Below are 26,031 nucleotides of genomic sequence, written 5' to 3'. Positions count from 1 at the left end.
TCTTGGTCAGCCTGCAGGACCTGGTAAAGCACTGCAAAACGTGAAATCCTCTGAAAGCTTCTAGAACTTCTAGACTATTTTGACTTGTTTTAAGACATTTGCCAGTGGGGCGTCATTTTTCTTGGTCAGCCTGCAGGACCTGGTAAAGCACTGCAAAAAAATGAAATCTGAAAACTTATTTTTCAAGTAAAAAGCATCTAGTCAATCTTAATTTAAGCTAATAACTAGAGCTTCTTGGTCAGATTTTTTTTAACTTATTATAAGCAATTTTGTACTTGTAACAAGTTTAAAAATCAGATTGAGCCTGCAGGACCTGGTAAACCACTGACACATGCATGTATAACTGCAAGCAGTGATGGGCAACCTGGAATCAGAAGCTACAATTCCGTGCCACGGAGACCCTGCCATCGGGGCTTGAAGACACAGACGCTACTTCTACTGCGTTTTCTGTTTTGACCTTCACCATATAAATGTAAAGCATAAATGTTGTGATGTGCACACGGCAGGTCCCCGAGGTGCTGGAGGTCCTCCATGTGCGTCTGCAGGTGATCGCAGAGGACCAGGTGAAGGTGGCCGTGGCCCAGTCCATCCTCATCCTCGCCACCCAGCACCTCAACACCGTCGTCACCACCCTCATTGCCTACCCACTGCCCTTTGACAGGTCAGTGTTGCCTTTTAGGGGAATACACTTTGTTACACTACTACCGCTCAAAGGTCTTAGGAGCACTCTTTTTTCCATGGTCTTGTGAGCCTTGTAATGCCTAGCACAGGGGTATTCAATTATATTTCAACGAGGGCCATTTTTTTCAAATTCCTCCCAGTAAAGGGGCCGAACTATACGTACAGTCAATCCGGAAAGTATTCACAGCGCTTCACTTTTTTGACATTTTATTATCTAACAGCCTTATTCCAAATGCTACAAATGAATCTCTGTTGTCAAAATCCTACACAAATTATTCCATTATGACCATGTGAAAAACAAGTTGTCTTGACAGTTTTGAAAATTTATAAAAATAAAAAACAAAGAAATCATTTTTACAAAAGTATTCACAGCCTTTGCTTGATACTTTGTAGAACCACCTTTGGCAGCAACTACATTCTTTTTTCATTTCGAAATGAAATGGGATTAAAAGGGAGGTCATCGGTGTGTGTTTCAACCTTTCAGTATATTGAAATTGTACATTTTGAGTCTGCACCTGGCTAAAATTAGATGGGTGTGAGTTTTGAATGAAATCCTATGGAGAGTATCATGATGTGCTGCTGCCACAGCCCCATGTCTGCGCACAATCCAGCTGAGGTAGCTCTCTTCCAACTGATTGGTTACGTGCGGCACTGTTTAGTTATAATTGGCTATTCCTGTGAAAACTTTGCCGAATGAATTTTTTGAAGGCATTACCTTATCGTAGGCTAATAGAACGTGTCTAATTTGTAATCGTAGAAATTTGACATCGCAAATAAAATTTTAATCGAAAAATCACCCAGCCCTACTGAAGTACATATGTACTGTTTTTTTAGAGGAAGTCGTTAGATTGAAGTCCTTGGTGCGTGAAACCGTGAAAACAAGTTATTAAATTAATTAGTGAAAAACCTTACCCTCGAATATAAGTCTTGGGTTCAGGTGACTCTAGTCAATCTTTGTCAGTGTCATGTTTTTCCAATAAACCACCATAAGATTTTTTTATTTGGACTTTCACTTTGACTTTTTGGGCAGTGCTCAGACTATACTAATGACATAATACAGTATGAGCACTTTCCTCATCCTGCTTCTGTGCGTGAGAACAAGAAGCCCAGAAGCCTGAATGAACAACCCACACACGTAACCCACTTTCCCCCTGCAGGTTTACACAACGCACGGCTTATAAATGAGCTAGGAAGCGGAGGGACATGTGGCAATAATAGCATCTTTTCAGATGAGTTATACTTTGAGGTCAGGGATCCTCAGGCTCAATCCCCAGGGATTTTATTGTGTTAGATGCATGCATGTCTTTTTTTTTAAGTGGTTTTGGAATTCAAGGCCGCATATACTTTGTGCTGTAGTTCAACATGGAAACATGTTGTAACTCGATGGTAGAATGAATGATGTTTTTGCGGACCAGTCTCAAATAAGGTGTTAGTGAAAACACGCAAGTAACGAGCTCTCTCATTTATGGAGGACGTTAAAATAGAATGTAGGGAATGACCGGTTTGATCTTTTTTTTTGTTTCATTTTGCTGGAGCTGTGAGATGCAGATTTCCCTCAATTGAACTGTAGGAGATAAAACGGTCAGCTACTGTCAGTTTACTATCGTAATTCGTAACGTAATGTAACTATGTAATTTCCCCTTTAACTGTGCCTTTTTGTTTCCCTGTGAAGCTGGAGTTGCGAGATGTGGATTGCCCTGGGAGCCGACAGCAGCATTGCGTCCCGCATCATGGAGATGATGATGGAGAAGCTGAACGTGCTGGCCCCGTACGTTGACAAGAAGGAGTCCATGCTCAGACCCGGCCTCACCAAGGTCGCCACCAGTCAGCCGCTAGCAGTGAGTGCAGTACAGTACTACTTAGTCAATAAAACAGACATATGTCTTCTAGGAATGGGGGGAAAAAATTGAAAACCGAAACCTTACCGTTCGCATCTCGAACCGCGGCATGCAAACTGCACGTTGTCCATGGTTCCCCCCAAAAACAATATCTATTAGACTCAGCCTCACCAAGGTCGCCACCAGCCAGCCAGCTAGCTGTGAGTGCAGCACAGTACAGCACACTGTACTCAGTCGGTGTTGGGCAAGTTACTCAAAAACTGTAAGACATTGCTGGGTTCTTTCTAATATGCTAACTCCCGTCCTCCCTTGCTCACTTACCTCCTTGTGGCCTCGTGATGACGTTACTGACGACAGAAGTATATCTCAATATCTTGCAAAAGCGCAGTTCTGTCATTTTCTCATTTGAAATCGGGGTAGTGGATGAAGTATAGTCCCCCAAAAGTTGTGGCTAGGCTGACATCGGGGAAACTTTATTGTTTTCTCAATGGAGGCGGGGCGTCAGAGAAACACGAAAAGCACAGGCCAAGGACGAGAGTCCGCATATTGGAAAGAACCCACTGATTACATGTTACTCTCTTTTTAAAGTAATCATTTACATTACAATATTACTATATTTAAAATGTACGTAAGGCATTAGAGAGAGAGATAGAGAGAGAGACTTTATTAATCCCCAAGGGGAAATTGAGTGCCACCTGGTCATACACACAACACATAACAGGAAGACAGGACAAGTACATAATAAATAAGAGCTAAGAAAATAAATAAAAACAGTCCATCATAAAAACACACAAAGAATCTCAACAACATTATAAAAACATTAAAAATTCATTCAGCAGCTATTGTTAAAAATTCTGATAGCTGCAGGAATAAAAGATCTTCTGAACCTTTCGGTGGAGCATCTAGGTAGGAGGAGCCTTTGGCTTCTGCCACTTTTCGTGATCAAGCTGAACAATGGGTGGTCGTCCATGCTCATTACACTACTTTTGCATTACCGGTACTTTAGTTACTCTCCCGTTACTCCTAACAGTGCTACTCGGTCAATGAAATAGACTCATGTCTTCACGCTGCACACCACCGTCATTGTGACTTTCAGATTTTTTTGCTCGTGTAAGAGCGTGTCTTAGCCTGGCAAGCCAGACGGTAGCATGAAATATAAAGACGCATATTTTGCCGGTTGGGTTCGTCTAGTTTACTAGGCTAAGCCTGTCTGTCTGTCTCTCTGTCTGTCTGTAACATGTGACTGAGCACACTAGCACAATCTACTGTGTTGTTCAGTGTGATGTTTCTTGCTTGTCTTCTATTCATGTGTTAGGTTTGTGTATATTGATAGTTTCCTCCATGTTTCAAAATGTCCCTCAGGGGACAACCAAGACTACCTATAGAGATTTTTATTTGTGTGCTAGTGATTTTGTCTCTGTCTGTCTGAGGAAGACGTGTGCTGTTTTTTTTCATTACTTTTTGTGTTATGTACTTTGCATATTTTGACTAATGTGTGTACGCATGTGCTGTGTGATGCTCCAGATGACGTGTGCACTGCGAGAGCTGATGCTGAACGGCCAGACGGTGGAGGCGGTGGCGTCTCTTTTCCCACAGCTCTTCAGCGCTCTGCTGGTGCGCGTGGGCTCCAGCGTGGGTGTGCTGCTGCCCAAAGACATCAACAGCAACAGCATCGGGCCAGACAAGAAGGCGGCGCCCAAGAGCTACGCCAACTTCGACGTGTGCGGGTGAGTAGAGCAATAGAGTAATGAAAGGTTACATCCGAAGCCAATGGTAGGCACTGCCTACTTATCAGTAGCTACAACTCAGCAATCACTGAAACATTTGGTGTCAGATCTAGGTTCAGCTTCAGTATGTGCTCAAAGAATGAGCACAACTGACTACCTGAATATAGTGAATGAACAAATAATTCCATCAATGTTTTTTTCTTTCCAAGATGGCAGTGCCAAGACTCATCAGGGTTAAATATAGCATAAGACATCATTTTACACCGAAATTTGCCTCCACAGAGCCCAGACCTCAACCTCAGTGAGAATCTGAGAGATACGCTGGAGAAAGCTCAACACCGTGTTCAGATTCTACCATCATCAATACAACATCTTGGTTAAAAAACTTAAAGCAGCAATGGAAGAAAAATCCTGACATTACAGAAGTGTATTAAAACAATGCAACACTAAATGCCCTGTGTAATCAAAGATAAAGATGGTCCAAAAACCTTTAGCGTGTGACCTTTTTCTGGTGGAGACTTTTTTTTGCCCACGCCATGTAGTTAAATATTTTGAAGCATACCTATGATTTGAACGCCAACTAATGATTCCTCAGATTTACTGGTAGGGTGCCAGACTAGACTACTGATGTTACAATTGATCAGACTGTACTACGGGCTCCTTCACCTGATTGAAGTAACTTTACGTCATTGCCTATTTTGCAGCTTTTTATCGCCTCCTATCTGCCCAGTCTAGCATGGTGTATTTTAAGTTATTTTCACTCTTCTCCTGTTTGTAGCCTGATTCTCACCAGACGGTGTGTGTGTGTAGCTCCAGTGCCCCCTGGTGGAGCAGAGCTGCACACACTACCAGAGATGGTTTATGGGTATTACGAGAGAAAGCTCCCGACTTTTTCCGACTGTTACTGTCCACCATCTAGTGGCGCCAACGGAGGAACACAGAGGCAGTTAGAATGAATGGGGTCCTTTGGAGCTGGCTTGATCTTTATCAAATAGACCTTCATTGTCAATATCATGTCACGAGTGGCTTCACACACTGATGTTGGATTGGTCGACCGGCTGCATTGCTGTGATCAAGACTGCCATATAGCAATTTCATTGGCAAAATGCTAGCGGAGGCTGACTCATAAATGCTAAACCTGTAAGAAATCAGAAGGATATGAGTCCCAGGTTATTTTTCATTTGATTTAAATTCACATCGGTGTCTCAGAACCCAGGTTTCAGGCAACAGCGAGCACAATTGTGAGTTATTAGCGCCAGCTTTATGGGCTGCGCTCGCTCGACAGCACTCCTCGGTGAACTGTAGGCCCGTGTTTATGGCGAGTTTGGACACTGCATGTAAACCTACTGTGACACTACCGTCTGGTACACTGCCAGAGATCACGCGTTGGCTCCAGCCAGAAAATAGACGGAACATTTATTGCTTCAATATCAACGGCAGCTCGCATTGAGGAGTCACAGGACAGATTATAGACTACATTGACTCTTTAGAGATTACCAGAAAGGTTTTTGAAGGAATTTGTTGGTGATGAGGCTGCACAGAAGCAAAAAAAAAAAGCTCCGTCTATTTTCTGGCTGGAGCCTCTGGCCATGAACCAGACGGTATACCAGACGGTGTGCGTAGCACATCGCCACCAGGGGGCTCCGGAGCTACACACACACCGTCTGGTGAGAACCAGGCTAGTTTGGACTGAACGTACAGTAAGAATTGGGGGATGCTGGCTTAGCCGTGATTTACTGACTTGAGGCAATAGGCTGGCCCCTTGTAAGCTAGACTTTGTGGAACTTCCTTAATGCACTCTTGTCCTGCACTGCATTAAGAAGTGCAGTGTGTTACTGAGGTGTGCAAAATGAGTCATTGATTTCTTTTTTATAAATCAGCTGTGTTAGTAACTTGGAGTACTGAAGCAGTGTCTGGTTCCAGCCATTAGACTAAGGAAGCCAGGGATGTATTGACAAGTCCTGACAATGGTGCCCTATCGTGTACACACACACACACACACACACACACACACACACACACACACACACACACACACACACACACACAGACACACAGACACACACAGACACAGACACACACACACAGACAGACACACACACACACACACACACAGACACACAGACACACACACACAGACAGACAGACACACACACACACACACACACAGACACACAGACACAGACACACACACACACGTGCACACACACATGTGCGCACATACACACACGTGCACATACACATGCGCACACACGTGCACATGCACATGCACACACACGTGCACATGCACATGCACATGCACATACACGCACGCACACACGCACACACACATACACACACACACACACACACACACGCACACGCACGTACACACTCTATCCTGACATGTTGAGACTGCTTTGCTGGTTGCAGGGTGGCCGTGGAGGCTCTGCGTATCCTGCTGGCGCGTGCCCAGCTGGAGGAGGTGGTGAAGCCGCTGGATGCGGACGCTGCCTGGGACAAAATGAAAGACCCTCAGCAACACATCACCGGCGTCACGCTACTGGCCAGGTGAGCTCTCAACTAGCCTGGGGCGTATTCCAAGAACATGACTAACCCATTAATGCCTAACTAAGCCACCTTCAAAAAACCCTGCCTGCTAAATGCCTAAGCCCTTTTTGGGAAAGGGAACCCTCAGCCTATGAAAAACCTAAATTTCTCAGCCTCTGAAACACTTAAAGATGGCCTCTCAACGTCATTTAATTAATATTGCCGTGTTCCCAATTGTTATTGAATGTGTTACGCGTTGGTCCTGTTTTAAAAAACGTTCTGGTTGCTTTGTTTCAAGACGTTTTTGCAAGCTGGCAAGGTGGCTTGTGGAGAAACGAGAGAGTGTTCCGTGTTTCTCGTGGAAATGCGTCTCTGATTGGCTCACTCCTCCTGCTCTCGAAGAAACGCGTCTCTGATTGGCTCAGTCCTCCAGTTCTTGGAGAGAATGTAATGGGAAACAGAGTCGCCACTTCCCCGGGTGGTACTGCACTATAGGGGCGCCAACGGAGGCGTGCAGGCTCCATTCAGGGCTGTGCTCTTTCGACAGCGACCCCTAGGCGAGCTGCAGGCACGGAGCAACCAGAGTGAGCTGGCTTTATGTATGAGGCTTTGTGCTGTGTGTGTACCTGAGAGTAGCAACCAGCTGATAGCTAAGCTAAGCTATGTTTCGGGCCACCAGACGTTGCTTGTTTTGAAAACAAGCAGAAAAAAAATACTCGACATGTTTTTAGATAAATGGGTCGATATAAACCTTTGTGGGCAACGCCTTCTTTCGACGTGACGAAACACAGAAAGGCTTTCGTGATTCGCTCGTTTCTCTGCATTATTTATGTAAATTGGGAAACACCGGGAAACACAGCCAGGAGAGTTGACGCACCGCTATGAGAGCCTTGCAAGTGAGTTTAACTTGGGGTGACCGTCCGATCTTCGAAAGGAGTGAGTAAAACTGAGTTTTATCGGAAGTTGGCCTTTAAAAAAACATAAAATTAGTTGCATTTAAAAACTAAGACCCTCATCTTGCATTAGTATGTGTTCATTCAACTCTAACATACCCACATTTTTAATTTTAAAAAATCTCTTATCTCATGAGCCTGCATGCTGTGTCCATGCCGCTTCAGGTACCTGGGTCAATGTTGCCTCACAGCTTTTCGGCTGACGATGATGATGCCGTCCAGAGGTTCCAGCTTTTTCCAGCGGATTGAAAGGGGTCTAGGGGAACACTGTAAATAGTACAGTAACTGCTTGTATTTTCTCTATATCGACCAGAACGAATGAATCTTCTTGGATGAGAAGCAAATCTGTATTGAGACAGTAAAAGCCCATGTATTCCCACTGCCTTTGCACTCAGTACAGGCGACTTCACTAATCAGCTGCTAGGACCTGGTTGTCCGCTGGATTAGAGTATCAGCCATGGCCAGAGAATCGGTGGTGTCCATCTCTGGCGTTCACTTGACTGAGGCTGCAGCTTCATGAAAGTTTTCCGTTGTGTATGGAGTTCTTTTGAGTTATTCCACTGTGCACTTTTTTCCCCCAACATGTGCCGTTTGCAGCTTTCAGCTTCTGTGGCAGACAGGAAAATGTTGCAGGTCTGAGTTGTGCAATTTTGTTGTTGTTGTGCAGAGGTCCCTTGTGATTCGTTGGCCAAGCTATTTACTTGGTGTTATTTCACATCAAAAACTTGCTTGTGTGAAGCCTTTTTTTCCGAGGGACAGAAATGACTCTGCAGTTAAGTGTGTGTGTGTGTGTGTGTGTGTGTGTTTGTGTGTGTGTGTTTGTGTGTTTGTGTGTGTGTGTGTGTGTGTGTGTGTGTGTGTGTGTGTGTGTGTGTGTGTGTGTGTGTGTGTGTGTGTGTGTGTGTGTGTGTGTGTGTGTGTGTGTGTGTGTGTACCGTACCTTTATGTATATATGCGTATGCTTTGTCTCTATTCCCTGCAGGGCCATGGCTAAGCACGCGGGGCCGCGCCTGCCTGCTATCGTGGAGGCTCTGTGTCCCGTCCTCAACAACATCTACGAGTGCCAGAGGATCACTGTCACGGCCTTCTTTGCAGAGGTCAGCCCATAGCATAGCAGGTCGTAAGCTGCTCCCTGTTTTTTTGTTTGTTTGTCTGTTTGTTTGTTGGATTTGTTTTTTCCGGCCAACACCCTGAGTTCATCAGCACAGGGCTCCCAACCGTCAGCCATTTATTCATAGCTGTACACGACTGCTACTCTCACAAATGTAATGCATATACTGCATATGAAACATTATTGTTATTTTTGGGCACATGTTGTATTAGAGTAAAATAGGGTACTTGTGCCCCTTGTACTCCTTAGCGCAGTACCTATGTTATAACCTTACTGTCACCGAAATTGTAAAGTCTACGTCTTAATCTGTCACTTAGGGCTCTCGGCACTGTCATAGCAATGTTGTTATGATGTAGTTGAGTATTTTCAATAAATAGTGAATAGGCCCGCCGGCGACCCCATCTGCAGTAAGAGGCTACTCCTCAAGTAAATTAAGGTGTCATAAATTCACAAAAAATGCAACACAAATACAAAAAGTACAAAAAGACCTAATACACATAAGTGTCCATTACAGTAAACATGTAACACAAACTTTAGTGCAGCAATCAGCCTTACAGCAGTACACACACACACACACACACACACACACACACACACACACACACACACACACACACACACACACACACACACACACACACACACACACACACACACACACACACACACACACACACACACACACACACACACACACACACACACACAGAGTAAAAGTCCTGGTAGGGTGGGGGTGGGGGGTGCAGGGTGTGAGCTTCACAGTTCTCAAGTGATGGGGTGCCTTCAGTGGTGGAAGAGGGGGGAGTGTAGCTCAGTAAGGCAGGAAGTGTGGTGCCAGCCATGCAGTCATCATGAGGAGATGGGCTTAATTCCCTGCCAGGACAACACATTTCATTCATCTGATCGTCCTTGTTGCCCTCATCCCTTCCACTCTTGGCAACTAACCCTGTCATGGTTTTGATGCCCTTCCACAGCTCCCTTGTGTTGCTTTCCATTTTTTTTTACCACTTTCCTCCCAGACTCCTCCTTAGCTTTAGCTCAGCTAAGCACCACAGCTCCACCATGTTACCTCCACGCCTTCTTCCTGTTTAGGAGTTCTTTCACACTGCTAGTCACCCAATGGTTTATTTGGGAAGCAGTGCACAGTCTTGGTGGAACCTAATCCCAGATTTTTTTTTACCAATTACTAACTTGAACTGAATATTTTTTTTTACACTTAAATGTTTATACAATTATACGTTCTTTCTTTCTCCTGTGTTTTTATTCTTCCTGTGCTTGAGGTCTGTCTCCTGTTGCGTAGTGACACATTGTGCTCGAAATATGCATAAGCATGTGTACTCTGAAGCAAAATTTATTACAGTCTTAAGTTGCTTAGGATAAAATCAAAATGCAGTGCAGTTCAATGTAACTATGAAATGTAATATAGTGTAATATAGTAATAATCAATGTCAATGTGGTGGTGTTTCCTGTGGCAGTTGCTGAGCCACCATGTGGTGACGGAGCTGATGATGATCGACCTGCTGATGAACAACATGATGGAGCGCATCTCCGAGCCCTGCTGCACAGTGCGCATGCTGGCCCTGCGAGGCCTCGGCAACATTGCACTGGGCTCCCCCGAGAAGGTGCGCCCGCACCCACTCACTGCTAGCCTGGGAACTCCCATACTGCCTTAAGTTCTACACAATCGTTTCGATCTGAAAGACAGGGAGAAACGTTGAACTCCCGTTCTTATCTGAAGAATCTCTTTTTAAGATATTTTATGAGCTTTTTGTGCCTTTGTTTTATATGACAGGACCATAGAAATTATGACAGGAAATCAGTGGGACAGGGGGCAGGGTTGAGACATGACCCAGGCAGACTCAAACCTGGGTCTCCAAGGGCATGCAAGCCCAAATGTGGATGGCTTAGAGTGTGAAGAATCACTGATCATCACATTTTTCATCTACTTTTACAGTTAGATCTGTAAGTCTTATTCAGTATCAATAATACAGGGTTTTTTTTGAGGAATGCAAAGTAAATATAAGCAGTGGAATACATTATAACTGGGGAATGGATTGTGTCCACTTTTAAGGCTTAGCTAGCGGTACTGTCAAACTGATGTAAAATATAAAGAATTTTTAGGAGACTTCTCTGAACCTTGTCATGCTGACAGTTGACAGTTGATGGATTTGTTGATGGACATGCAACTGATTTTGTCACTCTCAGTCCATCATATTGCTTGCACTTAGGACACTGACAAAAACTCGTAACATTGTATTGCATTTCAATAGCAAACGCATTTTGGTTTTGTGATTTGTAATGTATAAATAATCTACCTGTCAAATATGCACTCCCATCGGATTAGCCTAACTCTTACTTCCATGGCGCTGGTCTGTGTGCTCAGGTGAATAAGTATGCCAAAGAGCTCTTGGCTGCCATGAGCGCGGGGATGGAGGAGAAGGACGACCCGGGCAAACACATCACCCTGGAGGCCATGTCGGGCCTCTCCAAAGTCCTGCTCTACCTCGACCAGAGGAACGTGCATCTACTCGTGGTCTACATCTTCATGAAGATCAAGCCCTTTTTAGAAAATGTAGGTGTCTATAACTTTTTGGACTCTTGGACGAGGCAAGAGTAGAGTAATGTAGGAGTGGAGTAATCCTATACTACTCAATCCCCAGACTACGTTGCTACTAGTGTAGGAGGAGAATAGTGAAAGGTGAAGTAAGCTTTAGAGGAAGAACCAAGTAGTGTAGTGGACTACATTACTATACTCTTCCAGTATTCAACTCTTGCATTACTCCTGCACTACTCTGCTCTTACTCTACTCCTGCACTTCTACTACTTCTACACTGCTATACTACTATTCCCCTAATACTACACTAGACTAATACTCTAGCAGACTACTAGACAGTAGAGATTTGACAGATCAAACGGCTAGCACCTGTCTGCATTACGTGCAAGATTTACCTGACAAAAAAAAAAACATTGTGAAGGATTTCCTATTTACCATAATTCCAAAATCATGTGAATGAAGCATTATTTCCTCTCTTACATTCTTACATTCTATCTGTGCTGTCAGCCTCATGCTATCCATATTCAATCTTCCTTTGTGCCACAGGCTTCATTAGCTAATTACAGCAGAACACCTCCTTCACTCAGAAGCATCCTCCCAGGAGCTGACCTGCCACTGAACCCTGACCAATCACCCCTCTCTCTGTCTCTCTCTCTCCCTCTCTCTTTCACTCTCTCTCTCTCTCTCTCTCTCTCTCTCTCTCTCTCTCTCTCTCTCTCTCTCTCTCTTTCACTCTCTCTCTCCCTCTCACTCGCTCTCTCTATCCCTCTTCTGTCTTTCTCTTCTCTCTCTCTCTGTCTCTTTCTTTCTCTCTCTCTCTCTCTCTCTCTCTCTCTCTCTCTCTCTCTCTCTCTCTCTCTCTCTCTCTCTCTCTCTCTCTCTCTCTCTCACCCCATCATTTTACCAAGCAAGGGCTTTGAATTCCATTGTACTTGTACAATGACAATAAATTCTGGGGGAAAAAAACCCAAAATCATTCATTTTGCATTCCCCTCCCACCTCCAACCTCCATCCTTCCTCATCAGGAGAGTGACCTGGCTATGATGTGATTCTATCTATCTGCAGTTTTGATGCTACAGCAAAAGGTGATTTTTGTACCAATTTCCTTTTAAAAAACAAAAAAGCTAAGCCTGATTCCCCCATCAGGAAAGCGATGAGATTCGATGTGCAGCCATCTTGCTGCTGGGCAACCTGTCCAAGTTCGGCACGGAGGAGCCGGTCTTCAAGGACCAGATCCACAATGTGCTCGTCAGCCTGCTGCTGCACCTCGCCGACCCCAACCAGCAGGTGGTGAAGGTAAGCCGCTGCTCTGCCGTTTCACTATTGGTCGAACAATGGGGTCAAATAAGCACACATTTGGGTAGTCATGAGTGAGCGGTTATGGCGTCAGACTTGTATCCCAAAGGTTGCTGGTTCAACTCCTGACTCACCAAGTTGGTGGGGAGGGAGTAATTAACCAGTGCTCTCCCCCATCCTCCCCCATGACTGAGGTATAGTAATGTCCCGCCACACTGCTCCCTTGGGGCACCATTGAAAAGAAAGCCATAAATGCAATTTTGTTGTGTGCAGTGAGCAGGTGGACTTTTCATATTTAATAATTTAATATACATTCGCTGTTACTGTAGATACACTGCTGTACAAAGGCACAGTGCAGTAACGCCATATTTTGTCAATTTATTTTAGACTGAAAATGGTCTTCATGTTCTCATAACACGTTTTATGTTGTGACAAAAGCCTTATGGCTTTGTGTCCAGTTTGAGAGACACTCTTACATGGAATTTGCAGTAACTACAATATACAGCCTAATACCAAGGCTTTGAAGGCCTGTTTCTCAGTTTCAGTGTTGGCGTAGTTCCTGCACTTTGCCCTTGTAGGGTAGTACTGTGTGTACAAATCAGGGGTGACCATGAAGAAGCTTCACCATGGTTCTGGTCTGGTTCAAACACCAAACTGACCACTGCTATTGTATGATTAATACGGCATGATAAAAGGCATCTGTGACCTAATTTAGGCCTCTTTGGTTGTTTTCTTCGGTTCTGCCAGGCGTGCAAATACTCCATGAGGGTGTTCGCCCCTTTGGTTGGCTCCGAGCAAATCACCGGCATGTTCCAGAAGCACCTACATGAAGACAAAAGCTTGCACTACGGCGAGTTCATCAATGATCTCACCAAATACCTGGTGAGCCATTAACATGTATTTATGCAAAACAATCTTTTTATTACTTCCGCCAAGGAGGCTATGTTTTCCGTTGCGTTGGTTTGTTGGAAATGACAAGTGATTCGTTTTGGTGATGATCTGGATCACAATGCAGATCCAGGAATTCACCATTGCAAGATAGGGTGAATTTTGACATTCCAGTTTCTAACCCCACAAAAACAAGGTAGAAAGACTTGGTAAAAATTAGGGTGTAACATAGTGAAATGTTTTATCAAACAGCTTCCTTGGCGGAGGTCTGCACTGCATTTCTAATTCACTTATTTGTTTTTGTTTTTTTTAGATATATAATGTGAAATTGAATCTGTCTTGACAATGAATTAGGAGTAGGTTTTTGATTGGCAATAGCCTGAACCAACATGGATGACCTCATTAGCCTGCCGATCCTGTTGCAGGCTTCCTTCTTGGCTCAGTAAAATGTATGTCAGCATTTCACAGACAGTATCAATACATGAATATTTGTCTGCGAATAATCAGGCATTGTTAGTATTCGCCGCACTCTGGGTTGAGTGCTGGCATTTCATCTCAAGTGTACACATCCAGGTCTTGTTGACTTGTTCGATTTGTACACATTCATTCATTCATTCATAATTCATAATCTTACAGTCTATTCACAGCTCAGTAGCTTTTTGCAACGTAGTGACAGTGTGTGATACATCTGAGAGCTAAAAGTTTCAATGACCTTTTTAATCCCCTTGCAGATCCAGGATTTCCCGAACATGCTCAACTTCTATCACAACACTGTCGTTCAATTTTTCAAGAGCAACTGGGCAGATATCCGTGCCAGTGCTGCAATGTTTATCGGTGAGAGACTAACCAAATTGATACTTTTGAATGAAATGAATCTGGATGGGGAAATGTAGACTGAGCATATGTTTGACCTGTTCAGAAAAGGAATTCACCTTAGTAGATACATATTTTGGTGGTGGTCAGCAATGGTGTCTGTGTGTAATTTTTAGTTTTATTTTTTTCTAGCCCATTCACAAAATTGATCTTTTTTTTAAAATATATATTTAGGGGCTTTTATGCCTTTATTTGATAGGACAGTCTGAGATGGTGACAGGAAGCGAGTGGGACAGAGAGACGGGGTGGGATCGGGAAACGATCCCGGCCGGATTCGAACCGGGGTCCCCGAGGGTGGGCATGCAAGCCCAACTGTGGGGGGCTTAGCGCGCTACGCCACAGCGCCCCCCCTTAAAATTGATCTTTTTAATTAATATTTTCTACTAACCATCAATTTCCTATCGCACCCCTTTGACATTACACTAATGAAGGATTTCAGATTTCCCCCCAAGATTTTAAGCTGGATTTATATCTGGAATCATCACTTGTCATTATAGAACAGTTTTTTTCCCTTTTTCAACCACTCCAGTAGGCTTTTTGGATGTGCTTTGGGTTTTTGTCTCACTAGCTCACACTTGACCTTCACCTCAAACCAAGTTTTCTTGCACAGGGTTTAAGATTTAGCTGTAAAATGTTGATCATTTTCTGATTTCATGACACCAGTGACACAGTCAAGGTCCCATTACCAGATGTAATAAAGCAGTAACACAACATTATGGATCCAAAACAATGCTTGATTTTTTGGTAGGGTGTTCTTAACCTTAAAGAGTTTTTTGCTGAGTGTGCAAGCTTACTGTGTGTGTGCATTACCAACAAGCTCTATAGTACTTTTGCCTCATATGACTCTAATAATATGGTGCTCGTTGAAACAACTACCCAAGACTGTTGTTACAAGTTGGCCTTGAGATCTGCAGATGTTGGACCTGGTGTTTTTTTTTCCACCGTTTGTACCAGCTTTCGCAGACTTCTGCCAAAATATTTCCCTTACTGTACCCCCACATCCACTGAGGATTTTTACAGCTTCAATTTGGCTGATTTTCTATTGAAATTTAGGTATTATCCTTTGGAGATCTTGTTTTTGCAAATTATACTATTTCTGATGTCTAATAACGCTCAGCTCCTTTGTCCTCGTCTTTGTGAAAGAGGAACAAACTTTTAAAAAACAAACTCCATCATTCATTGGCTAACTCATGTCCTATGGACAAAAGCAATTTATCATGAGTGATTCCCATTTGCTATTTTTGTTATTTACCACATTTGAGTCAAATTAGGTTTCCTTAGTGATTTCCAGTAAAGGGTGCCAATACCAGTGCTACTGGAACTTTAACCTTTTCTTATTTTTTCCCCCTCATTCATTTTTTTTTTAAAATGTTCTCATTTTGCTACTTTGTTTCGAACACAAGCTATATAGAGTAAAATACTGGTTGACATTATTATTTACTGTCTGGAGATATTTCCCATTTTGTACTTAACCCATTTTGTCCTAAGCCCTTTTTGGGAAAGGGTGCCCTCTGCTTATTAAATCCTAAATATCTCAGCCTCCGAAGCACATACAAACATGAAATGAGTTGCATTTAAAAGATAGGGCCCTCGTTTTGCCTTAGAATGTGTTCATTCAGCTCTAACTTACCCACATTTTTAATGAAACAGCTCAAATCTCAAGAACCTGAATGCAGCGTATGTGTGTCTTCAGATGGGTTAAAGAGTGTCAATACTCCAGTAAATCCACCATTTTGAATTACCAGTCATAGACATCATAGATGTCTTTGGCAGCAAAATCCACTATAGCCAGACCACCCCACTAATAGTCAATCAAATCAAATCTAATCAGTGATGAATGGGCAGCATACATTTCTGAAGTCACCATAATTTCCAACAGGCAGCAGAAAAATACACACTGGACCTTTTAATGGACTAAACAGCTGACTCAATCAACTCCATTCAGTCATATCAGTCAGCTGTGTTTTTATTTATTTATTTATTTGTTGACTGACAGACTGACTGACTGACTGACTGACAGGCAGACAGACTCACAGTACCAGTTATATGTGGAATAGTTTTCTAAATTCTGGAATCTTCCTGCAACAGGTTTTCTCTTGGGCAATCTTCCTGAGGAGCTTTTCGTTCATATGAACATGGGGAACATCACTAGGGGTGAGTTTATTTTCTAGAGTCGTTGTACAGAGTGTGTCTGCAATGTGTTTGTCTAACTTCACGTTTGGAAGTAACTTGGGGTGAATTACAATTTTTTTTGTGAATTACACAAAAAATGGAAATGTATTTTTGAGCTGGAAACCCAAAATATGTAAGAATAAACAAATGAATTATTGGAATAGTTTAAAATGTGGACCATGGATCTACAGTGCCTTCAAAAAGTCTACACACCCCTCCTCAAATGACAGGTTTTTGTGATGTAAAAAATAACAGAAAGACAAATAAATTCACAGCTTTTTCCACCTTCGATCTAAACTATTAACCTGTACAATGCAATTGACAAACAAGCATAAAGCTTTAAATGGAAACAATAGAAAATAAAACACTTCAATTAACATGGTTGCATAAATATACACACCCTTAAATTAATACTTAGTTGCAGCACCTTTGGCTTGTCTGGGCCATTCCAAAACCTCAATATTATTCTGGTGAAGCCATTCTTTTGTAGATTTAGGTGTGTGCTTAGAGAAATTGTCGTTCTGAAAAATTAGTTCCTCTGCATCTTCACCTTTCTACCAGGGGGGCGAACATTTTGTGCCACTACCACGGGCCCTGTGGAAATGTTCATAATTCCCTCCTCCCTAATGAAGGCCCCAGTTACAGCTGAAGAAAAACTGCACAATAGAACAATGCTGCCACCACCATACTTCACGTTAGGTATGGTGTTATTGCGGTGATGTTTTGTGCCAAAAATACCTTTTGGAATTATGTCCAAAATGTTCAACCTGGAGGGGTTTGAGGAGGGGTGTGTAGACTTTTTGAAGGCACTGTATATTTTATGTCAGTTTAATATTATTGATGGAAATAAACAAACTTTTTCATCATATTCACATTTTTTTTAAAGGAGCTATTTATTCACAAAGGTCCAGGTCCGGAGGGGGGTGACTGCAGAAAAAAAGTTTGGGGAACTGACTGCTGTAGAGCGTTGTTGGTTCTCTTGCTCCTGGTGACTCCTGTTTCTCCTCTATTGGGTTGCAGGCCTGGTGATGCTGTTGCAGGATCCCGACCCCACGGTGCGCGCCAAGGCAGCAGAGGCCATGGGACACTTCCACTGAGCCACCACCACCACCACCACCACCACCACTATTCCAGCCATGTAGCGTTAGCAAACATCTTGTTGTAGAGTAAGATACATCAAGCCCATCATTTTCCTGGAGCCATCTGACATCAGCTGAATGATTCTTTAGGAGACCTTTGGTGAGGAGAACTTTGGAGACTTGAGTTTGAGAATAAATGGAGTTCCCTTAGATCTGTAGATGAGGGTAGCGCGCATCTTGTGCAATCCGTCACCAAACACCACAGAAAGAGAATAAGAAGAAGTGGGACAACGCTCCCTTAGGAGACTGAACTTGAGCACACTCTTTTGCATTGGGTAGGCGGGGTTTGGGGTATCTTGCTCTAATAGAAGATGTTTGGCGTTAGCACCATCTTCATCCCTTTACAGAAAGGCAAGTGAGCACCGCATGGCAAGGGGAAGCTCATCATGAGCTCTACAGGAAGAGTTGTTGTGACCAAAGAGCATGTAGTGTGTACACCAGTCGTGTCCCCACCATCTACTTCAATAATTTTTGACCTGTTCTACTTTTTTTGTTGATGGGTTTAGTTGCCAAAATTTGTTTTCTGTTTACAAGTCTGTATCAAGATGCAGGAGCCTCAATGTATTGTATGATTTTAGAAGAATATGTGGTTATGCGTGAAGGCAAGTGTGTTTTTTGTATGGAGTCATTATGTTCAAAGGCCACCTAGTGGTTTGGATGGTCATTTCAACACATGCCCTCAACTGAGCCAATATCAGTTGAGAAGACTGGACTGCTGTAAAGAACTGTTGTAAAGAACCAATTCTTAAATCAGGAGGCAGGTCGTTTTTTTGTGTTGGTTTAATGTCAATTGTTGGCAATGTCAGTGTAAATGGCATTGCTTTTTTATCTTCTTTCTCTGCAGCACTTTCTTTTTATGGTGTATCTGCTCACTAAAATGTGAATGTTTTAACATGTATGTAGATATGGATCCTTCATCCATTTCCCAAAACTAACTAGCCTATGCGTTTGGATTCCATCTTATTCGGCTAATACGTCATTGTAAGCAGTCCTCAGACTCCCTGAGGTGAATCCCGAGAGTTCTCCTTATTCCCTCTGTAACATTGATGCTGGACCACTCAACCCAGCCCTCCGTTCTCTCCTGTCTAGAGAAGAGGTCAGGTCAGACTACAGTGCTGCACTTAAAAGTCTTAATGGACAGTCCGTCTTTGGATGTGTTGTATCTTTAGATGGGCTGCTGGTTAATGCAGTGGTTATATGATTGCCTCTCGATTTGGCATGGCCCCATTTTTTTTCCTAAGCCTCTAATAGCAGGTACTAACGGCCTTCTTGCACTCTAGGCTAATGAAGACATATTGATAACTAGGTAACACTTTATAATAAGTACCCCTTTTTAGGCATTACTTAAGGGTTAGTTAAGCCTCATTTCACCATTAGTTAACCCTTAGTGAATCACGAGTTAATCATTATGTAAGCATTATTTCTCATTTCCTAACTATTATCTACTACCGTTAGTAAATGGTTAGTGTGTGCTGATATAACGGTTCGCTAAGCAAAGTTAAGCCTTCAATAAGCCTTATTTTAACAATAGTTAACCCTTAGTAAATAGCGAGTTAGTCGTTATGTATATGTTATTCCTCATTTCTTAACTATTATCTACTACCATTAGTAAATGGTTAGTGTGTGCTGATGTAACTACTCGCTAAACAAAATTAAGCATTAGTTAACCCTTAGTGAATCACGAGTCAGTCATTATGTATTTCTGTGAAATTATTAAGTACTGTTAATTAATCATTCATCTATGGTGATTTAACTTTCTGATAAGCATTAGTAAACCATCATTAAAATGTCTGATAACCCACCTTTATTTATGAAAAAAAACATTATCTCTTTGTTGTCTACTACCACCTAACCATTAACAAGTATTATTAGGCATGTATGGTAACGGTTTGTAAACTCTTGCTTTAGCATCAGTGAAGTCTTTTTTTAACCCTTTTGCAATGGTTAGTGTGTGATGACTGGTAGCATGGCAAAAAGTAGGCCTAGGCCTAAGTTGAGGCTCATGTGACTGCCCCTCATGGATGTTTCTGGACATTAACAAATGACTTGCTTGACTTGTCTATGCATTATCAAGGAATTACGAACCATTACTTAAGTATATCTGGGGAACTGATCTAAAGTGAAAACCTGTTATGGCTTCACAACACATTAACGAATGACTTGATAAGCATTGCTTATGCATTACCAAGAAGTTTCAACACATTAGTAACGCATATCTGGGGAACTTTTTAAGTGAAAACCTTTCCATACTTTCCAAAACATTAACAAATGACTTGATAAGCATTGCTTATGCACTATCAAGGATGTATAACCCATTACTTAAGTATATCTGGGGAACTGATCTAAAGTGAAAACCTTTCCATGCTTTCCAAAAATGTTAACAAATGACTTATTAAGCATTGCTTATGCATTATCAAGGAGTTACAACTCATTAATTAAGGTTATCTGGGGAACTGATCTAAAGTGAAAACCTGTTATGGCTTTACAACACATTAACAAATGACTTTATAAGCATTGCTTATGCATTACCAAGAAGTTTCAACGCATTACTAACGCATATCTGGGGAACTTTTTCAGTGAAAATCTTTCCATGCTATCCAAAACATTAACAAATGACTTCATAAGCATTGCTTATGCTTTTATCAAGGATTTAAAACCCATTAGGCCTACTTAAGTAGGCCTATATCTGGGGAACTTCTCTGAAGTGAAAACCTTTCCATGCTTTCCAAAACATTAACAAATGAGCATTGCTTATGCATTATCAAGGAGTTACAACTCATTACTTAAGTATATCTGGGGAACTGATCTAAAGTGAAAACCTTTCCATGCTTTACAAAACGTTAACAAATGATTTGTTAGGCATTTCTTATGCATTATCAAGAAGTTACAACTCACTACTTGCGCATATCTGGGGAACTTTTGAAGTGAAAACCTTTCCATGCTTTCCAAAACGTTAACAAATGACTTGTTAAGGATGGCTTATGCATTATCAAGGAATTACAACTCATTACTTAAGTATATCTGGGGAATTGATCTAAAGTGAAAACCTTTCCATGCTTTACAAAACGTTAACAAATGATTTGTTAGGCATTGCTTATGCATTAACAAGAAGTAACAACTCACTACTTGCGTATATCTGGGGAACTTTTAAAGTGAAAACCTTTCCATGCTTTCCAAAACGTTAACAAATGACTTGTTAAGCATTGCTTATGCATTATCAAGGAGTTACAACTCATTACTTAAGTATATCTGGGGAACTGATCTAAAGTGAAAACCTTTCCATGCTTTACAAAACGTTAACAAATGATTTGTTAGGCATTGCTTATGCATTAACAAGAAGCTACAACTCACTACTTGCGCATATCTGGGGAACTTTTAAAGTGAAAACCTTTCCATGCTTTCCAAAACGTTAACAAATGACTTGATAAGCATTGCTTATGATGAAATAACACATACATAACGACTTACTCGTGATTCACTAAGGGTTAATTAATGTTAAAAATAAGGCTTAACTAAGGTTTAACTTTGCTTAGCGAACCGTTACATCAGCACACACTAACCATTTACTAACGGAAATAGATAATAGTTAGGAAATGAGAAATAATGCTTACATAATGATTAACTCGTGATTCACTAAGGGTTAATTAATGGTAAAATAAGGCTTAACTAACCCTTAAGTAGTGCCTAAAAAGGGGTACTTATTATAAAGTGTTACCGATAACTATGTAAGATGTTTCACGGATGTTAGGTGTTGCTTGATAAGAATTGGGGGTTGGGTCCCGTGTCTATTAGCCATTAAATGTAACATGCACTATTTAATTAAGACTTGAATAGGACCCCTCATCATTGAACAGGCCTTGTGAAACTTGAAAAGTTAAAGCGGTAGAGACTGTTCAGAGCTGTGATGGGATGGTGAGAATATGATGCTGAGTAGTTCCATACAAATCAAGTCATTCTCCATTAAGTGCAACACTATTTCAGCCTTGGAGACAGTTAATGTAGCATGGCAGAAGATTGCAGGGTGTCGGGCTGGGTACTGATCAGCATTTCTAAAGACAAGTTATTCTTCGTAAAAGGTTACATTGTTGTCTGATGGCTTGTGATTCCCTCAGACTACCAATGCAATAGATCCCTGATAGAAGAAGAAAATACTGCTTCGGAGAGGGAGGGGGAGAGAGCTGCCATTGACACAGTGCCAAAATCGTCATGTTATGGGTAGAGAGAAACCCTGTTGCCCTGTAGGGGTGCAATAATTTTTGTTGTTTCCGTTCTGCTCCGCTCTCGACCTGTCTGCCATTCCAGATTTTGTGTCATCCCATCCTTCCATCCGTCCTCTGCGTCTCGTCGTCAGGTAATGGGGTGTGGGTGGAGTGTGGCAGAGTGGAGCAGGCTTGGTTCTACTGCCGAGGCCTATGTCTCTCTGTCTCTCTGTCTCTCTGTCTCTCTGTCTTTCTCTCTCTCCCTCTCTCTCTCTCTCTCTCTCTCTCTCTCTCTCTCTCTCTCTCTCTCTCTCTCTCTCTCTCTCTCTCTCTCTCTCTCTCTCTCTCTCTCTCTCTCTCTCTCTCTCTCTCTCTCTCTCTCTCTCTCTCTCTCCAGCTCTCGCTCTCGCCCTCTCTCTCAGCTGAAGTACAGTAGAATATACACTGCACTTGTCAGCCTTCCCACTCTGTCTGCACCCACCCACATGCACATGCACACACACACACACACACACACACACACACACACACACACACACACACACACACACACACACACACACACACACACACACACACACTCACACTCACACTCACACTCACACTCACTCACATACTGTATGTGCAATATATGCAGGCATTTGTCAGTCTTAATGTTGCTTCATGGGTGTCCACTGATCTATGTTTCTCAGTTACAAAACGCACTTTTCCCCCCATAGGGTGAATATTTCCAATTTCACTCTTATGGATGTTTTGTGTGTGTATGTGTGTGGAGGGGTCTTTTTTTGTTTCTTAGCGTATTTAATAGATCTTAGAGAGTTGCATGGAGTGTAATGAATTTGAGAGAGTGTAGTGTCCTGTTCGCCACTGTATTGTACTGTGTTGTGTTGTTGTTTTCAATAACGGTACTTGATGCCCTTTACTGCTTCTTCCCATGCCATGGGACCAGACTACTGAGAGTGATGGCAATCAACTCATTTTATGAAAAAAAGGAATCATTAAAGATATCATTCTTGACTACCACCCAAACCTGCTCTCTGTGTTTTATTTCTTTTTATGTATCTTTTAGGAACCTTTGCCTTTATTGAGATGGGACAGTTAGAAACAGACAGAAAACGAGTGGGAGAGAGTGTGATGCAGGAGGCTTGAAGATTACCCAGGCTGGACTCCCTGGGTCCACATGGGCAATGCATCTAGTCTGTATGTGGTTATGCGTGTTCGAACGCTGCACCACACCAGCCCCAAAACCTTCCTCTGTCTTGCAACAAAATAATTGCTGTGGAGATTTTTTTGCCTACTGTAACATACGGTATGTACGTATAATTTGATGCAATGCACTGAACTTTTTAACCAGCTGGTACATACATATGTTGCAGCACAAGATAGCTTGATGTCCTATTTAAATAATGTGACTGTTCTTTGGGAAAGCGAGAGAGAGCTGAGCTGAAATTCTGTGCCCCCCCCCCCCCCCCCCTTTTTTTTTAAGGCTCACTGCTCAGGTCTTATAACTCATCTGAACAATCACTGAATTTACCTTAATTTATTGTATTATGCTTCCTCAGCTTTTTTTTATTTATTTATTTTTAAACAAATTTTCAGCTTATGTACCACATTACATATGCATTGTAAAAGCATTTTGCAGATTTGCGAAACAGCCTCCACTGTAATAGCCTGTCGAGTTTGCCTTCCGCCGGCGCAGACAGATCTGATGCCAGCAAGCCCAAGTCCCCGCTATGCCATTAATCACCCTGATTGCCCAAAATACACGTCAATCAAACATCTAGCCTCCACCAAAGTCAATTTTTGTCACCGCGTTGAAACAGATGGGGTTGCTTGTGTTAAATTGGCTAACTGCTCCCCATTTTCTCTGCCTTCTAAGCGCGGTGGCCTTGCGTGTATGGGTCTCAGGTTTCAGGCGCAGGGGGTGCAAGATGAAAAGACCTGGCTTTGATGCAATCAAATTAGAGCAGCCTGATAGCGCAGCGAATTGAATTGTGTTCTTGCATTTGAATGACAACAACCTGTTCTCGGCAGGTTTTTGCTGTGCAGTGTTGAGATGCGTTTGTTTCACCCTGGGCGACCTGTACGTAAGTGTTTATGTTGAGATGCAGATAATTTCAGACATCTGCGGCGCCTCTCCAGCTGGTGACATTGAGGCTGATGTTTTATTACAGCAGAGCAGTTTGAAATGTCAGATTTTGTATGCAGAGCAGCAACGTGAGCACTGCAGCCAAGGTCTATTGCAGAGGGCGGGCAGTGGTTTCATCCCGAAGTTTCGCACTGAGGGGAACTTCTGTGGGATCAGGTAGGTTACTTCTGTGACTTCCCATAGATAAGCCACTATTTTAAGTTTTTATATACATATAATTAATGTGTATAATGATGCATTGCTCCAGTGATGTAGTGATGGCCCTTTTTAAAAGAATGGGCCCAGTATTATTCTTCTGAACTAATTAAAGCCAAAAAACTGTAACATAGCCTACCAAATATATGTTCTACCGTTTTGATAAATTTCCTCTCCTCACCAGCTTAACCTCCCTTTTACTTCAATGATGGCAAAACTATTCTTTCGTCCTACATTAATGCAGCAATCACAATGGATGTGCACTCAGTATTTTACACACCAGAGGGCGCTGAAGTTCATTCTTCACATGTGGTTCCCTCAGACTTCTTCCCACCGCTTGTCCACTGACCTGGAGAGAGGGGGAGACCAGCTGCACTCACAGTACTACAACCCGCAGCACACAGAGCCTTGCACAGTTTATCCATTCTAAAGACAAAGCCCCAGTTCAAAAGGTCAGCCTTATTGTGATTAGATTTTTTTTTTCAATCCATTAACTCCTGACAGAGACAACAGAGTTCTGCATTCAAAAAAGAAAAGTTTTTTTTTCCCCCCGTTAATCTAAACGAAGCTATTTGGTAGATTAGAATTGGGGGTGGGGGTGCAGACGCAGACTTGCCCTGATGGTGATGAAGGTTAGAGCGGAGGCTAATTGGTGGAGCTGGCTGGCAGGCCCTCGACTGTCCTCCAACTGTAATCAAGCTCATCTCTCCCCACTGGCCTTGCATCCTTATCGACGTTTCTGTCTCCTCTGGCCTTTCACGAAAAGATTAGAGTTCAATTGTAGCCTTTTGATAACTCATTTTATTACTCTCTTTAATGCGTTATGCTGATCATGAGTGAATTGGCCGGTCTTCTTGACTGGCCTGGCCCTGCTGTTTTAATGACATGGCTGTCTTGTCTCTGTGCCAACGTGCTCTCCTCTCCTCTCTCTCTGTGACTTTCACGCCTGCTTGCCTGTTTAAGTGAGAGATTACCCCACCATGAGGCATTGTGGTAGTGAGGTCAAGGTGGAGGTGCGCAGTGTCGGTGACGACCGTGTCGTTTGGGCGTGTGAGCTGCTGGTGGTGTATTTATGCTGTCGCTGTTGTGTCGAGACGTGCTGCGTCATCGAGATGAGCTATGAATAGGCTGTAAGCAAAGCCTAAACTCTAATCCTGACCCACAGGGAGCTGTACTGTAGCGCAGTGCAATGGGCTTGGTAGCTCAGCTCGACGGGTGACTCGCATCGACAGAGACGCCACCGCGGCACCCGAGCGCCCCTCTCTCATCACTGGCAGCTTTATCAGCCGCGAGCAAACAAATTCCTCCCTGAACGCCGCCCCGCTGCACGGCCATCATTTACTCACACGGTGGCGTGTCTCTCTCTCTCTCCGTTAGAGCCACGGTGCCAGTCTGTACTACTTACCATCAGCCACGCCACACACACACGCGCACACACACACACACACACACACACACACACACCATCAGCCACGCTCCACAATCTCTCAATGGACCCACCGACCGCATGCAGCCACCTGGAATTCTTTTTTTTGCAGGGAGCATTTCCCATTAAAATAGGGGGTGGTGTCATTTAGGCAAGGACTTTTTTCACTTCACAGCATCTCTTCCTTGCATGGTACACTTGGTACTCTCTCTCTCTCTCTCTCTCTCTCTCTCTCTCTCTCTCTCTCTCTCTCTCGCTCTCTCTCTCCCTCTCTCTCTCTCAGTCTGTCTCTCCCTCTCTA

At 42.8% G+C, this 26,031-nt stretch overlaps 1 protein-coding gene across 3 annotated transcripts in view; it reads left to right on the top strand.

Moving 5' to 3' along the window:
• Positions 1–19,065, top strand: part of mroh1 (maestro heat-like repeat family member 1) — a 68,521-nt gene extending 49,456 nt beyond the window's left edge. For all 3 annotated transcript variants that reach the window (XM_063199783.1, XM_063199784.1, XM_063199782.1), the window contains 12 exons: positions 507–661; positions 2,354–2,519; positions 4,044–4,246; positions 6,659–6,796; positions 8,711–8,825; positions 10,315–10,461; positions 11,223–11,411; positions 12,540–12,689; positions 13,437–13,571; positions 14,309–14,411; positions 16,539–16,604; positions 17,643–19,065. In XM_063199783.1, coding sequence (XP_063055853.1) covers positions 507–661; positions 2,354–2,519; positions 4,044–4,246; positions 6,659–6,796; positions 8,711–8,825; positions 10,315–10,461; positions 11,223–11,411; positions 12,540–12,689; positions 13,437–13,571; positions 14,309–14,411; positions 16,539–16,604; positions 17,643–17,719 — 1,644 coding nt within the window. In that variant the 3' untranslated portion in view covers positions 17,720–19,065. The remainder of the gene's footprint in view (positions 1–506; positions 662–2,353; positions 2,520–4,043; positions 4,247–6,658; positions 6,797–8,710; positions 8,826–10,314; positions 10,462–11,222; positions 11,412–12,539; positions 12,690–13,436; positions 13,572–14,308; positions 14,412–16,538; positions 16,605–17,642) is intronic.
• The last annotated feature ends 6,966 nt before the right edge of the window (positions 19,066–26,031 follow it).

The sequence above is a fragment of the Engraulis encrasicolus genome, chromosome 5 (assembly GCF_034702125.1).
Source record: "Engraulis encrasicolus isolate BLACKSEA-1 chromosome 5, IST_EnEncr_1.0, whole genome shotgun sequence".
Classification (NCBI taxonomy): domain Eukaryota; kingdom Metazoa; phylum Chordata; class Actinopteri; order Clupeiformes; family Engraulidae; genus Engraulis; species Engraulis encrasicolus.
Note: the sequence above shows the minus strand (reverse complement) of the source record. Positions and strands in the feature narration are given on the sequence as shown.